The sequence below is a fragment of the Vigna radiata genome, unplaced genomic scaffold (genome assembly GCF_000741045.1).
Source record: "Vigna radiata var. radiata cultivar VC1973A unplaced genomic scaffold, Vradiata_ver6 scaffold_131, whole genome shotgun sequence".
Taxonomy (NCBI): Eukaryota; Viridiplantae; Streptophyta; class Magnoliopsida; order Fabales; family Fabaceae; genus Vigna; species Vigna radiata.
In genome coordinates, this window is record NW_014543258.1 from 207,582 (window position 1) to 225,250 (window position 17,669).

Consider the following 17,669-nt stretch of genomic DNA (forward strand, 5'->3'; position numbering starts at 1 on the left):
ACAATGTAAAGTTATTTAGCAAAGATGAATCATGCTAAGACTTTAGAAAGTAAAAGTAAGTTGTCAATCAACTTCCCTTTCATAGTCTTAGTGTAATTGATACTTCTTTGGATGGGAAGTCCCTTTAGGGGTTGCCATCACTAACCCACTCAAAGCTACCACACAAGGTTAGTCCTTTAAATGCCCTTTACCACCGTGAAGAAAGGCCCCAGGCTAGGATCTCCTGCTCCTCTCACAACATTACTCATCACTCTCCAATTGAGTACAAATGACCATTAGAGGTTCAAAATAACTATCGTATCGGCTTCTTACAACTTATACTAGTCCCTTTTAAATTCACAATAAGAAATTCCTCCTTGGAATTCTTTTCATTACAATGAATCATATATCCCTTTACTTTGTTACTCATATAACTCATACATAATTTCTAATTAAATCAGTACATCAATTGAAACCTCATAAAACAAAGAAGAAAAGGAGTCAACCAAAACTAGATCATTCGCTCAGTGCACAGTCTCACCTAGCGAATCCAGGGGTTTCTAGCACAGCAACTCAACTCGCTATGCGAATCCTCAAACAAAGACCCACCCTTCATAATCTTTCGCACAACGACTACACTCGTTGTGCGAATAAACTCTCAATAGTATCATACTCTAAACCCTCGCATAACGTGTCAAATCGTTATGCGAGAGCCCTAAGCAGTGGCTCAGACTCCCTAAACACTCACATAGTGCACCCCTTCACTATTCAAATTAATCTGGCAGTGATCCCAGGCCACCACCAGTCGCACAACACCCAGATTCGTTATGCGAATCACCAAACAGAGAGCAACTCTCTCCAACCATTCGCACAATGAACCAATTCATAATATTATTTTCCTTAAATAAATCAAACATACCCCAACTACACATCACTCAAGAATCCAAGTTAACATGCATTGAATTTCTATACTGCCACATGCTAACACATACTTTGAAGTTCAGATTTAAAAAAAATGCTAGCTTCCCTTACCTTTAATCCAACTGCCCAAAAACTCAAAACGCTCCGCAGATACCTTGCAGCATAAGGAAATATCTAGAACATATACAAATCACCGATTGGTGATTCTAAACCTGCTTAGAACATTGATAAAACTAAGAAACAAGAAAAAAATTATTGATTCATGCAAAACAGTATTATCATGCATCCTCAAGAACCCTAGAAATCAAGAAGGAAAGGGGTTTTTGACTTACTCGATTAAAACAAGAAATTAATCGGTTGAAGTTGTAGACCTCAAAGCAGTGATCGCCAAGGTGCCTCCTGATAGTCAAACAGAGGATCAAGGAATCAAGAAAAGTAGAGAAATGGTAGAGAAAGAGTAGAAAACGATGTTTTAGAGAGATAATATGTTTTAAGATAATCAACCGAGCTTTAGAATTTTCTATTTATGTTATTAGATTATTTTAATATAAAATGTTCGTCTCATTATTTTAATACACCTATCTATTGTAATACTCTATTTTCTAGGTTCTTACACATGCTAACTTTTATAACCATTATAGTAATCATATAATAGAATAATAAAGCATGTCATAAATATATAATTACAACGAGATAATCTTATAATTATCCTAATCATATATCCTTTTTTTTTTGGGTATATGATAACAGTTGAAATTACCGTTATCTATGATTCAACTTTCATACTAAATGCACCCTCTTTGACTTAGAAACTTGCTTTAACTCATGTTTTTGCTTTAGTTTTGTGAATAAGTGAGTAGAGGTTATACTTCATGATTTAATCACTAAATTCCCTTTATTTTGTAGCTAATAATGTGCTTGGAAGAATCTCCAACAATGGATAGAGCTTAACCAACCACAAGGAGCAAGGAAAGCTACAAAAAAAAAAAAAGAGAAAAAGAATGCAGTGCAAAAAAGCCAGTCAAGGCTGAGCGCCCCTTTAGGTGCCCTGAGCGTCAGCCAGTTTAGGGGCCCTAAGCGCTAGAAGTTGAATCGCACCAAGCCTGGGCACCCTTCCTGGGGCGCTGAGCGCTAATCTCCTGTGCCGTAGAATGCCTGCTTGCCCTTTTTAGGGCCCTCACTGCCATCCTCTCGCACCGTTTCCCGAATGCCCTACGTTGGGATGCTGAGTGCCAACGACGTCGGCGTGGACTTTTTTTTTTGCTCTATTTAAGGATTTGTTCGTTCTAGGGTTTATATCTCCTTTGGGATACAGAAACACACTTTTTGCCGCTTTGGAGGCAGATTGGGGATGTGGGAGCTCTCCTCTTCTCTTTCTAGGGTTTTTATCTCATTCTTTCATTCCATTGTACACCTAGGTTATCCATGACAATAGAGAACTAATCTCATTTGTTGTTGGGGAAGATGTAACCTCTAAACTCTCATGTATTTGAATTTGTATTGAATTATTATATGCTTCTTTCATTAATTGTTAGAGATTTTCTCTTTTTCTCTATGCTTGTTGTGTTTAACTCATTCATGACATGATTTTTGGTTTTCTTTGTTATTGACAAATACCTAGTGTTGGAAATGCAATCAGTATCCGTTATAGAGTCGCAACAGCGGAATAAGATTTATAAAGCGTGTTCGGTCACAAGTTATAAAATGGTCAGTTTTAAAAGTAAATTTTCTAAGAGAAAATTTATCAAACAGTTGATGTGTATAAAATAGTAAAGAGTGTAAGGAGTAGAAAAATCACACAGATAAGTTTTATACTGGTTCAATTCAAAATAATCTACATTAAGTCGTTAATCACTATAAAAAGTGATTAATAGTTTCACTAAAAATCAGTTTCACAAATTTACAATAAGTGAATGAAATAAAAGATAAAAGAACCTTCCTTCGACAAACAAACTGGAAGAGAACTACTTTGTCAACTCGAAGAGAACCGCTCCAACTTTCGAAAAACGAGATGCATAGAGGAGATTTTGTGTGCTTACATTTGTTGATCATTATCTGCACAAGAAAGGTGCTTCTGTGTGATTGTGTTGAAGGCTTGACATCCTTTGAAGACTGCTGGATTTGGACCTGGTTTGATACAACGGGATAATTCACTTTGAGGATTGTTCAAAGTGGTGTTGCAGATTGTAGAAGAGGGGATTCCTGCTACAATTCTGGTTTTGTTCTGCAGCTATATTTTGGTTTTGGGTTAGAGAGGAGATTTATATTTTTGATGTGGAGGTCTTCTATAAATTCCTTGTTGTAAAAACCGCAACCATTATAGTGCATTTGCTTCTTGAGTGGAAGCACACTGGATGTAGGCATTGTTGGTCGAACCAGTATAAAAACCTTTGTTTGATTTTCTCTATCCCTTATCTTTTACATTCCATTAGACTCTATATTTCACGCAGTCAACTACATTTTTCCGCTGCATACATATTCTGATTGGTTGCATTTCAAGAAAGTTCAAAAAGCTTTTTACTTTGTTTTCAAGATTGCGAAAAGAACTTATTTTTGATACAACACCAATTCACCCCTCCCCCCTCTTGGTGTAAAAGAAGCCTACCTGTTTTCCAACAGCTGTAACCTTTAAACATTCATGTATTTGAATATGTTCTGAATTATTTATGCTTCTTACATTAATTGTTAGTGATTTTCTCCTTCACTCAATGCTTGTTATGTTTTGATCACTCATATCATGATGCTTGGCTTTCTTTGTTATTTGAAAATACCTAAAAACCATGATCTGGAGAATTTCACCGAAGAGAAATATTGCCTAGGGATAGGAATAAGATGTTTAGTTGTCTTAAGCTTTTGTTCATAATGCAAAATTAATTGTTAGCGATGGAAGGGATTGTGGTCTAATAATTAAAGGATAGACTTTTTACGCCGAGGGATCGGGTTCTAAGTAATTTAGGGAGTGACGTTAACAATTTAATGAAGAAGATGAATTCTTATATTTATGAAAGTGGGGACGGTGAAATTTAAACCCCAACAACATTATCATATCTTATTTTCAACATCATCCATTCATTCTTGTATTAAGCCTCAATTGATCAAAATTTATAATTTGTTATTATGTTTATTTTTATTGCATTTAAAAATCCACAAAATAGTTTTCCAGTCTTAATTAGTTAAGTAATCACATGATTGTTTAGTACCGTGAGTCTCTTGGGAAACGATACTTGGTCTTACCAATTATTATTACTTGATACGATTTGGTACACTTGCCGAGGTCTTAACAGCATGGGAGTTGGGAATCGCAGGTTTGCGATGTAACACTCTCAGGTCGTCTTCTGGTCATAGTGGACCGTGACAATGTCCTTGGACGAGGACATAAACTTTATGGCAAGATGAGGGGTGGACACCACGACACCCAACAAGTTCAGTGTAGAAGTAAGAAAAAGAGTGTTATAGCAAGATCTAGTGCAAAAGTAGAATATAGATCTATGGCCTCAACCACTTGTGAACTTGTTTGGCTTAAGCAATTGCTTAGAGAATACAATTTGGAGATGTCACTCAAATAACACTTATATGTGACAATCAAGATGCTCTTCATATTAGTTCTAATTATGTCTTTCATGAGAGGAGCAAATACATTGAGATTGACTATCATTTCATTCGAGAGAAAATTATATTTGGAGATATCAAGACCGAGTTCGTTAATTAAAGTGATCAGTTAATACATATTTTCACTAAGTCTTTATGGGGACCGAAAATTGATTATATTTGTAACAAACTTGGTACATACGATTTGAACGCAATAGCTTGAGTGAGACGGTTAGATATATTATCTTTATCTTTTCTTTATCTTTTATCTTTAGTTAATTTGTCATTATTTCTTATTTGTATTTTGAGCTTAACCCATATTTTTTCTATTATAAATAGAGGACCATATATGTATATGCAACCAAAGAAAAATTAATCTTATACATAATTTTCATTGTATCCAATAAATGAAAACATAAATAATTTATCTCGTAATAAATATTATTTATACTTAATATATAATTTTTTTGCCTATAATAAATATTATTTATACATAATATATAAGTTTTTCTTTTTCCTAGATAAACATAGGCTAATTAACCCAAATCCATGTTGTCTTTTGGATTATCATAATTAATCGTAAACAATAGACAAGGATCTTGTATTTAATTAAGATTTCTCACATTTGTCAAACATTTGCACATGTCAAACTTGTTAGCCGCCGCGCTAGAATGTTTAATGGAAAACAAGAAAAAGTAAAAATTTGATACAGCAGGTCGTAGGTAGAGGGATATGAGACAATTACCCTCGATTTTTCTTTATTGTAACATATTTAATGAAAATCCGTCTCCATAAAATGTGCTAAATTGATTCTGGTTTTATCTTCTGCTTCTTTATACTAAACAAGGTAAGCATGCCTAAATTTTTTCCATCAAAGTTTTGTCATAAACGTTTTATATTCAATGTTATATGTACTTCTGAAATTAACTAGACTTAGTCGCTCACCTCTGTAAATCGTTTGGTTAGATTTTCTTTACAGTATTAATAACAAATAAAAAATACGCATAGCATAACGGTAAATTTTATAGTAAATATTTTTCACTCTAGGAGTTCAAATTCAAAGTAGAATTAAACCAATAAGGTAAAGTAAAAAAAAAAAAAAAGCAAAAAGTTTGGAACATATAAATAGGCTTTCAATGCGTTAGAACATTTAAGTCAGCTTTGAATGAAAAAAAAGTTAGCCAAAACCTTATTTAACTTAAACTCCAGTTAATTTAAATTCAATTTCATTTCACATGAAGTGGAGAAGCGATTCCCCAAAATCGGTGGGTGCGGACAAAGCAGAACGGACATTGACCGCCAATCCAATCGAAATTAGACTAATAAGGTGTTAACAGAAGCCAGACGAAAAAGGAATGAAGCACACTCCACAAGTTTCTCGTGTGTGAAAAAGTGTCGGTAGAGTGCGACGGTGCCTTCGTCATCGCCACCGTCCACCTGTAAGGACTGCCTTTTTTTGGGTGATCAAATTAATGAAGATGCAAAAAGTAAACTAAAACGGCAAAGCTATAATGACATATAGATATGGTCCTCTCTCACTTTTCTTCAGTATTCCTTACCCCGTCAAAATAAAATAAAATAAAATAATAAAAAAGAAAACCTAACAGAAACGCGCGTCATCACGAGAGTGATTAGCCCTGGGAGGAATCTCGAAGTGCCAGAGCCTGCCAACGCCTTTCACCAACTGTTTCCGGCAGAGAAACTCTTCCGCATAAACCTTCTCCACCTTCCGATCCACATCGTGCAGGAACACGTGCGTCACGCCGGAGCCCTTCCTGTCCCTCGCCATTACCGCCGCCGAGAAGATCGCCGCCATGCGTCCTGGCGCCTCCGCGAAGTACCCCTTCGGCGCGTCAATCATGATCAGATCCCACTCCGTCGAGTACACCTCGTCCGGGAGGTTCTGGAGCGCCAGCTTGCACCGCTCGTTGCCGCGGAGGGTGGCGGTGGCCGGCGAGCAGGCGGGCTCGGAGCGGTAAGACGAGAGGAGCTGGTCGGCTTCGCGGAGCTGCGTTCGGTAGTGGACGGTGTGGGCCCGGAGGAACGGCGCGTCCTTGAGGACGGTCTGGACCCACTTAGGGTCCTCCTCGAGGAAGAGCGTGGTGCCGCCTGCGTTGAGACCGGCCCACATGAGGGAGTCGTGGCCCAGCCCAAAGACGAGAAAATTGGCAGGCCGATTAAGGGCCTGGAGCACGTCGAAGGTGACGGTGATTTCCGAAAGAGACTGTTGCGGCACAATCTGCGAGGTGGCGTAGTGAAGTATCGCTCTGAGCTGCATCGATGTGGTAGGTCCGGTTAACTGCTGCCGCGCTCTGGTTATTGAGCATAGAAGACTGTTCTCAGAGGTTTGCATAAAACTGGCGATGAAGAGTGTTACTCCGATTATGCACAATGTCCCCAATAGCCACATGAACCATCTGTTCTTCATCCTCTCGCTCCCTTGCATTGCTTGATGGAGAGACGAAGTACGAAGATTTTGGAAATGGTCGTTTTATGGGATTGGAAACGTGAGGGGGGGTTTTATTGTCAAGATAGATATTGGTGGCTGGTGGTGACAAATGTGAGGGCACGACAATAAATGTCATTCAATATTATTAATATTATTCTTATTAATTAATATGTTAATGTTAAGATTAAGGGAATTGGATGTGTTTAGCCAAAACCGATACATGTCGTACTATACGCTCCATCTTCGTGTCCTATTGGGATTGGGTTAGATTTGAAATTTAAAATTTGGTGTCCACTGGGAATCATCCTCTGTGCTCACTTCTCTTTCTCAGTCAAATCCTACCCATTCTAATCAGATTGGTTGACTAAATACATTAAGAAAATATAATTTAAAATATTTTCAGCCATTGGATGCTAACTGAAAGGCACAACTTGAATGCCAGTCGGTGTCGTGATTGGGGAAATGTTTCAGCTTCTCCACGTGTTGCTACAGCAATCATGGCCAGTTGATTTAAGAATTTCATGAGGACTGGTAGAGTGTTTGACTATTTTTTTTATTTAAGGTCTAATTAAGATTTTATTTTTTATATTTCAATATTTTAAATTAATTTTAATTTTAAAATTTTGATTTATTAAATATTCTAAATATTTACTTATTTTGTTTAAATATTTAAGTTTATGGTCAATTTAATAAATTTGTTTTAGTATTATAAATAAGTTGGCTAACTAGCTATAAGTATTGACTAGTAATAAGATATTTAATCACAAACAATTAATTGAGTAGTTGAAGATTTAAATATGTCAATAATAATTTGACAAAAACAAAAGATATTTCAAATGTTTAATAGAAAGATATTTATAATAAAATTTAAATTAAAAACATGTAAAATTATAAGATAATGAAAATTTAATAAAATTTTTACTTTAAATGATTTTTCATTTTTCAAGAGTGTTTAACTAGTTTTATTCTTTAGGCTTGTGATTCTTTGACAATTGTTCTAGGATGTCTAATCTCGTACAACTGCTGTGTAAGTAATTTTTTGGTTCCTTCTAACTCAACCATTCACTTTCCTTGCGTGGTTCAATGTTCCCATATTCGTCAATCCCGATTTTTGGACCAATTGTTTCTTGACAAGCCAATCTTTAAAAGAGAAAAAAGAGCATACTATTTACTTTATTGTTTATATGAGGAAATGATACTCAACCTAAAATAGAAGACATGTTGCTTCATTAAATTCTTTAGGATACCGGTCGGGACAATGGGCTTCTTTATTTCGATTTCTCTATCCCTTGATTTATTCCATTCACTTTTAAAGTCTTTACCAAAATAAATTTTATTATGGATAAAAGGTATTCAGTATAATGATATTATCATATTTCAATTTTATTATAATATCAAACGTTCAATAAAAAATTATGAGTGTGCACAGCCATGACATCAACCATTTCAATTATGGGTTCAATGAATTCAGTTTTCTAACATGTCAAAAGCATTAAAATCAGTTTAAATTTCGGGTATATCAGAAAGAATATTAAGTTCATAAAAAACTTGTAGTGGTTGTAAATCAGAACCTCAGAACATACATAGAATCAGAGGCTTCATCAAGACAACCATTCAATTTGGTTAATAATGATCAGATTTTAGAAATTATCTTGTCCATTAAGGATTTTCCAACAACAACAATAACATAAAATCTATCTTTATGCAGCAATCCTTCGTAGAAGTACAAGATGAGAAGGCACTAATTTGATGATTTGGACATGGAATACTCGATGTGTTAAATCTATCTCAATACTCTATTAAGGTCTCTCTGAAATATAGGGAAATACTAGAAATAGAGAGTTTGAATAATGTTTCAAAACTTTTTTGCAAAAATAATGTTTAATAACTATTCTGAGCGTTAGTTAAATTGTAGTAGCTATTAAACGTTTGTGTTTTCAAGCAAGCATTTAGGAAAACATTTTAAATAGGAAAAACAATAACACAAGTACTTTTTATACTAGTTCACTCAACCTCGACTATGTCTAGTCTCCCTTAAGAACTCTTGAGGGGTTTCACTAATTTATACAAGATTACAAATGAGTACAAACCACTCTTGGTGTACACCGAGTGTTATCAACCACTCCTTGTTCCCCTAGTCAACCTGACTAGTCCGAGTTTAACCACTTTTGATATCAATTGATATGACATATAGCACTTATTGCTTCTTTCTCTAGACATGCTTTTATCAAATATTATTTATCCTTTTATACTGACACATCATTGTTTGTCTTACAAACGTTTAATAAAAATGTTCTAACATAAACTTCGCTTAGAAGTTATACTTCACTAAACGATATTTCGTTAAATGTTGTTTGTTACACTTCAAAACTCGAGTTACTAGACAGTCTAGTCTCTCTACACGATCTTGTCATAACATTTTCCTTGCAGCAACATGATGGAACTAGTTTCCTTTCTTATGGAGATTGTTCTTGAGGCTAGGAAAAATTTCTCCAAAATCTTTTCTACATTTTAGCCCAAGCAAAGAATGGTGTAGAATAGGTTTTGTAGTTCAATCATTCCTTTTTTGTGTCTCACAAATAGAACAGGAATGCCTTCAACTTGATACATTCTTTAGGGACCTCTACTGGTTTGAATGTTGAGCACACCACATGAAACTTCTTTAAGAATATGTGTGGATATTCTCCTGCCACTCCATATGTGGGGAGCCTCTTGATCAACATGTAGAGAAAGTCAAAGTTGCTTACTTCTTCAAAATTTTGTAAGCTTTGAATGCTCACATGTTAAGTTTTGTGAGGATTTTCCATCACCCCAAGTGCTTATACTCATACTGTCTCAAGCAACTCTAGTGCGAAGGCTGTTGTAGCAACATGATCACCCAACTTTGTGTCACATTGATCATCAAAGCTATGTTGCTTTTTTTTATCTTGACCTAGTCCTTCATTTTACCATATTGTATAAAAGAACAACAAAACAGGCACAATAAACCACTATACAAAAATGACACGTAACTAGATTATTTCCAAAATAAAGAAAGAGATATCACTATTGAATCACGCATAATTGGTTTTATAGGAAAATTTAAATTCCTAAAGGGAACCCAAAATTTACAAATTTCAATTTTTTTTTCTAGAAAATAAAAGAAAATATAAGGCTAAAAGAATGAATGCAAGGATAACTATACAACTAAATCCTAAGTCGCTAAATCCCCGACAACGACATCATTTATTGAACTTGTTTTTTTTTTTCACAAAAAAGACTAACAAACCAAAATTCCACCTAATGCAAAATAAACAACCCTACGTATCATATCCGTGGACTTGATTTATAGGCTTCATGATCAACCATCCCTACTAATCATCTATTAATACAATATATTTTTATGCAACATAACTTGTCAATCATTCATAAATGCATATATTTGTCTTTTGATATGACCATTAAGCGTATTAATTGGCCATTAATGATATTTACCTTTCCTGATTAGCATTTGTTTGACAATCGGTCGGTTGCCTGTTTTGGCTCCGGATTCTCCTCAGTCAATCGATCACCAAGGTATAGTACAACTATAAAAATGCACGAGTCTATTTAAGTGGTCCTAATATGTATGCTGTGAAAAATGTAATAATGTGTGAAACTAATATACTTGACCTAATGAATGAAAGGTATGCGATATATATATAAACTGTGTCGGGTCCACAATTGAGTTGTTTTTGTTCATGTTACTGATGCTTGATGATATTTGTTTATGATCTATGAATTTGTGTGGTATAGGAATGGCTTCTTCATTAGGGAAAAGGGTGAAGACCATTTCAAACAAGAGGAAGGAGAAAGAGCAAATTTACTCCAACAAATTTCTTCTGTTGCACATGAAAGATACCTCCCAACAGTGGAAGGTAGAAGACTGCTTATGGAGCGTAAGGTGGCGATCATACCATCTTTGGCTCCACAATTTGAAAGAAAGTTGGATAAAAGTAATTAGAGGAACGTAGCATCTTACCCTACTCCTGCCAACATTGTTGTGGTCAAAGAATTTTATACAAATGCAAGGGCAATAGCTGGAGAGAACGAGACGTACATGACCTATGGAAGGGGTAAGAGAATATCTTTTGATGCTAACACAGTGAACAACTTTTTAGGCATAGACTGGGATGGAGAGCAGTGCTAGTTTACACTTTCCTTGGAGGAAGGAGTTGATTTTGATGATGTGGAGTAAGTTTTATGTGTCCCTGGTGGACACTTCCAGAGGAATAGGCAGGAGGCACCTATTCACATTAGACGTTGTTATCTGACAGCCCTGGCCAAATACTGGATGGCCTTTACACATGCTAAAATCCAGCCCTACTCCCATATCTCTGACATTACCACCCTGATAATGGTCTAAAATCCGTTATTTTTTATACTTAATTTTGATATCAAATGCACCCTTGTTGATTTAGAAACTTGCTTCGACTCATGATTTTGCTTTAGTTTTGATAATAAGACAGTTGAGGACATGCTTTATGATTTTATCAATAAATTCCCTTGATTTTGTAGTATCAACCAGTCAACCAGAAAAAACAACCAGTCAACCAGAGTGCTGAAAAGTCAACCAGAATGCAGAAAAAGTCAACCAGATCATGATTTGATATATTTTCTACGATTTTTATGATCTGTTTGAGCTTGAACCTGTTTTCTATTATTTTTATGTCCTATTTAAAAGACCTAGACATCCTAGAGAATGTATCTTTTAATGGCTTAGGCACAGAAACATATTTTTCACCCCTTTGGGGGCAGATTTGGGGAATTAACAACTCTCATTTTCTCTTTATAGGGTTTCTATCTCTTTCATTCCATTGTACACCTAGTTCTTCCATGACGATGGAAAACTAATCTTATTTTTTGTTGGGGAAATATGTAATCTCTAAATTCTCTTATATCGAAGTTCTTATTTTATTCATATACTTTTGCTATCAATAGTTTTGGGTTTTTTCTCTAAGATTAAAGCTTGCATTGTTTAACTCATTCAGTGTCATGATCAGTGATTTTGTCGATATAGGAACATACGGGAAAATCTAGACCTGAGGAGAATTCTCTTGATTATGAAATATTACCTAGGAATAGGAATATGACGGTCAATTGCTTTAAGCTTCTATCATTAATGCGTTAGTAGTTACTAGGGAGACTATGAATAGTAAACCAGTAATTGTTGATAGGCTCTTTTTGCTGAAGAATCGGTTTTAGAGTAAATTAGAAAGTTGCTTGAACATTGATAACAAATAAGAATAGTAGATATATGAGAGTGATTAGGGGAAATCTAAACCCTAATAGCATACCCATCTCATATTATCAACATCATCCATCCACTTTTGTGTTTAACCTCAATTGATCAAATTGCATGCATATTTACTTTTTCTATTTTGCATTTAAAAACCACAAAATATTGTTCTCATAATCTTAATTGGTTAAGCAAAAGCACAATTGTTTAGTGTCGTGAGTCTCTTGGGAAAACGATACTCGAACTTACTGTTTATTTATTACTTGATATGGTACACTTGCCAGAGTGTTAACAAGTTTTTGGCGCCATTGTCGGGGACACATGGTATAACTATTCTATGTGTGTGATTCTTAACTGATTAGACTTTTTATTTTTCTATCCTTTTATCCTTTTCTCTTTCTATCTTTCAATCTTTCAATCTTTCTATCTTTCCATCTATCTATCTATCTTTCTATCTTTTTATCTTTCTCTTTTTATTTTTTTATCTTTATCTTTCTAAAAAAATGAAAAAAAAATATATCTTTTATTGTTTTTATTTTTTGGGCTAATTATGTGCTATAGTGCAGTGTTCTTTAGTGCATTGTTAAGTCCCTGACAAGTGTACCAGATCGTTATCAAGTAATATAAAACGGGTAAGTCCGAGTATCGTTTCCCAAAGGACTCTTAGGCCTTAACTTTCGTGTAAACCAATTGCATAAGACTTGAGAAAAGAATTAAATTTAGGTTTTGTATGCAAGACAAAATTAAACATGCAAAATGCAGTGAATCAATAATTGGCTAGAAAAGACTATGGATGAACGAAGTTGTTTGGGGTTTACAATTGCATCTTATCTACCCTCTTATATCTATTCTTCTTATCTAATTCGCTTATTTATCATATTTTCATGCAAACTTTCTTAGTCTACCCTAAACCCAATCTCTTGGCGAAAAAAGCCTATTACTAATTACTGGCTTGCTATCTCTAACCTCCCCTAGTAACTAATAATGCATGATAAACAGAAGCAAAATACAATTGATCATCCTACCCCTATCTCTAGGTGGTATTAACATAATCAAGGAATTCCCCCCAGTTCATGACATTATTGTATGTCTCCGTATCAATAAAGACAAACAACATTTACCGAATGAGTTAAACGATAAAAGCATTAAGCAAAGGTAAGGAACCCACCAATTGATAAATCAAGCATATGTGATGAGTCGATATTTTATTGATTTCACTTAGTTTATTGTGCTAGAANTAATCAGGGAATTGTGCTTAATTGTCCAGTATTTTCCCATTTCTGCTAATTGTGCTTAATTTGACCGAAAATTCTAATTTTAATTAATTTGAATTTTCTGAGCTAATTATTTGCATTATTATTTTGAGGGAAAATTTTGGAAATACAATTTGGGACATTTGGAGTGCTATCAAATAATTCAAGATTCTTCACTTGGACATTTAAAATTTAATTATATTGTAACTTAGTAGTATAGAATATTTTTAATTAAACTTGTGCATATGTGGATCAATGTTGACAAATTTATGATGGGCCCAAATAGTAGAGGACACATGGCCTAGGGTTTCTCTTTTTTTGGGTGGACCCCACCCATTTTTACTAGGGATTCATGACCTAGGATAGGAGGCAGCCGACACACTTTACTTCAGATTCTGAAGGGGCTGAACGTTTTCTCTCAAAGAGCTTTCTTGATTCTACTTTGAACAATGTTGATGGTGATGGAATTTGGTTAAATGAATGAAGCACTTTAATTTTTTTTTCATTGCACGTTGATTGAATTGAAGGCACACGGTCTTTTCATTTGAGCTAGAGCAACTGCCGCATTTGGAAACAATTCAACTCTTTTTCTCAAGCGTGGATTTGGTTCAATTAGAAAGCACATTTTCCATTGAATTTTACACTGCACCGGCTGTCACGTCCTGGATTTTGGGAAGCACAAGTTATTTTTCTTTTTAGTTGACCATTTCGGTTCATTGCAAAGTTGGTTAGCATTTCTTTAGCTTATCTTTTTCTTATTGTTAAGTGTAAGGTGGATTAGGTGGAGTGTATGGTGATGGGATGGTTGGCAGATTGGTAAAGCTAGTATTTCTTTTATTTAATTGATGAGTGAAGCTGACGGGTACATTTCTTTTCTAGCTGCTGGGAGCACAAATTAATTGCTTGGATGGTGCAGATTTGGTGATTAGATGTGTGCTTGCTTTGATTTCACTTTTTAGCATGAAGTAGATTAGATGTGAGTAGTTGGATATGTTACGGTCTTGGGAAAGGAGCTCAATGGTGACTTCACTTTCAATTTTATCTTCGTTTAAAAAAAAAAGGGGAATACGGTGGTTAATGGGAAGAGCTGTAGCCATCATTTAGTCATTAACTTGTTGCCTTTTTTGTTTATTTCATTGAAGTAGAAGTGTTGTCCCATCAAGTTAGGTAGACTACTAATACATAGATGAGTTATTTTTGGAGAAAAAGAGGATAGTATGAAGGGCACATTGTTATTCTCGGTGATGAAAGACACATTGCATTTTTCTTGGAGCTAGAGCTGGAACGGTGTGCATGGTCACGGCTAGATGAGGGGAATTTTTCCCATTTTCAGTTTCCTTTGAATCAACACATGGTCATGGTCATGGTCAAGGGTTACTTTTTAAAAGCCTTGCAAATTTAATTTCCTTTTGGTAAAAGAACTTGGTCACGTGAAATGGATAGAAGGAATTTCTATTTTCTTGTTTCTTTTGCTTTAAAATATTTTACATTGCATTTTGAGTTGTTTTTCATCTTCTTAATTTAGTGTTGCATTTTAATAGCTTGAACTGTGTTAGATATTTGTTTGTTACAGTGTTCGATTTAACATTTTCTTTTACTTTAATGTTTTCTATTTTTTTTAGTTGTGATTATTTAGTAGTAATGTTAGCTTTAGCATCCAATCGTTTCAATCTTGTTAGTTAGTTTAATTCCAGTTTTAATTTAGTCTTATTCCATTCACAAAAACACTTTCCACAAAACCCTCCCATTTCGTGTTTGACCTAAATTTCTGAATCGCAGTTGGTCCTTGAGAGACGACCTAGGAGTCACTTCCTAGTTATACTGCATTTCTAATTGCGCATCAAATTTGTGTGGGTTGTGACAGCCCATCAATATGCAAGCATATAAAGAAGATAAGAATTTTGATATAAGAGAGTTTCAAAAGATTACATTGTTCCCCAAAAACCTAGGGTTCAGTTCACCATTGACATGGTGAATCTAGATGAAAAATAATGAAAGAATGGAAGAATAAACCCTAAATTTGGTAGATTGAAGCCTAAGCATCCAAGGAACCTCCTCCAAGGTGTGTAGAACAACTCTGGACGTCTCTGTCTGCCAAAAGATTACTTTTTGAATCCCATTGGGTCTATTTATAGACCAAAAAAGTAACAGAATTTAAGCCCAATAAAAACAGATAACTGCTCAACACCTAATTAAACTGCTCAGCGGTTTCCCTTTAGTCGCGCCACCGCTAAGCAGTCAGTTTTACTGCTGAGCGGGGTTTCCTCTAATCGCTCTGGCCGCTCAGCGCTGGTTTTGGCCACTAAGCGGTTCACTTGACTCTTCTTTTCATCCTTTTTCTGCTTCTTTCATGAGTCTAAGTTCACATTTCTTCACTTACATCTTCAATTCTCATGAAAACCCTGCAAAACAATGCAAAAAGAAGCATAATATATCTAAAACCAACTTTTGACTCTCACATGACTCAACTAAGTGTTTTACTTGATTTTAAACTCATTGTAAGCCACAAAGGGTGTGTTTAGATATCATATTTAAGCATGAAAATAACGGTTTTTAGACCGTTATCACAACCCCAAACTTAGAACTTTGTTTGTCCTCAAGCAAACAGGACAAAACATGGCTTTCCACTTTTTCATCAAATAATTCAACATTTTCAAAACTCATTTTCCTCATAACAAGTTATGATTCAATTCAGATTAACAGTGGAATCCTATCAAGATGCATGCATGTTTTCAATCCAATTCAGTTCACATAATCAAATATTTCCCAATAGATGTTTTATTCATGAATGATCAATCCACTAAGCATAGATGTAAACATGGAATTCAACAATTCTCACCAAGCAAGTGTTTCACTCAATCACTCAAGTGTTTAAGAGGACACTCCGTTCTCAACTATTCACATGTCACAAAACAAAATTGCTCTTCATCTAAAACAATCAACATTCTTGATAATGGTGTAAAAACCATTATTTTCATACTTAAATTTGATAGTAAAACACACCCTTTATGGCCTAGAATGAGCTTTAAATCAAGTAAAACACTTAGTTGTGTCATGTGAGAGTCAAAAGTTGGTTTTAGCGATATTATGCTTGTTTTGCATTGTTTTACAGGGTTTTTAGATGAATTAAAGATGGAAGTGAAGTAAGGTGGACTTAGACCCATGAAAGAAGGAGAAAAATGATGAAAAGAAGGGTCAAGCAAGTCGCTGAGCGCCAGAATGGTCCGCTGAGCGCTCAGAGCGATTAGAGGGAAACCGCTCAGCGGCAAAACTGACCGCTGAGTGGTCAAAGTGGCAAGAGGCAAACCGCTGAGCGGTGAATTTAGGCGCCTAGGCGGTTGTCTGTTTTTTTTAGCTAGATTCTGTAAATCTTTCTGTAATCTATCTGTTATCTTTTTGGGCTTATATATAGCCCCAGTGCGAACTCGAAGAGGATTCTTTTGGCAGAGAGAAACGTCCAGAGCTATTCCACACACCTTGGAGGAGATTCCTTGGATGCTTAGGCTCCATTCAACCAAGTTTAGGGTTATTTCTTCCATTCTTTCATTATTTTCATCTAGTTTCACAATGATTATGGTGAACTAAACCCTTTGTTGTTGGGGAACAATGTAATCTTTTGAAACTCTCATATATTCAAATTCTTCTTTATTTCATATGCTTGTCATATACTTATTTATCAATTGTTGGGTTCTCATCTGTGCTCAATGTTTTTGTTGTTTAACTCATTCAGTAAAAGATGTTTGTCTTTATCGATATGGGGACATACGGTAATGTCATGAACTGGTGGGAAATTCCTTGGTTATGCCAATATCGCCTAGGGATAGGGGTAGGACGATCAATTGTAGTTGCTTCCGATCGCATTGCATTATTGGTTACTAGGGGAGGCTAGGGATACCAAGCCGGTAATTAATAATAGGCTCTTTTCACCAAGGGATTAGGTTAAGGGTAAATAAGAAAGTGTGCATTGCAATTAGATATATAAGTGAAATAAATAAGAAGAATAGATATATGTTAACGGATTGGCAAGCGTACCAAATCGTACAAGTAATATAAATGGTAAGACCAAGTATCGTTTTCCCAAGAGACTCACGGCACTAAACTGTTGTGCTTTTGCTTAACCAATCAAGACTATAAAAATAATATTTTGGGATTTTTATAAAGTGCAGAAAAAATAAACATGAATGCAATTTGATCAATTGAGGTTAAACACAAGAGTGGATGA

At 35.2% G+C, this 17,669-nt stretch overlaps 1 protein-coding gene across 1 annotated transcript; it reads right to left on the minus strand.

The window, feature by feature from the left end:
• Positions 1 to 5,961: 5,961 nt before the first annotated feature.
• On the minus strand, positions 5,962 to 7,046 carry LOC106753496 (probable methyltransferase At1g27930). The gene has a single exon (XM_014635313.2). It carries the CDS (start codon positions 6,932 to 6,934, stop codon positions 6,089 to 6,091), a length of 846 nt encoding a protein of 281 aa, XP_014490799.1. The 5' UTR covers positions 6,935 to 7,046; the 3' UTR covers positions 5,962 to 6,088.
• Between the last annotated feature and the right edge of the window lie 10,623 nt (positions 7,047 to 17,669).

Bases quoted from the DNA above. Each gene is read 5' to 3' on its own strand.
- LOC106753496 (XM_014635313.2), bottom strand. From the start codon at position 6,934: ATGCAAGGGAGCGAGAGGATGAAGAACAGATGGTTCATGTGGCTATTG.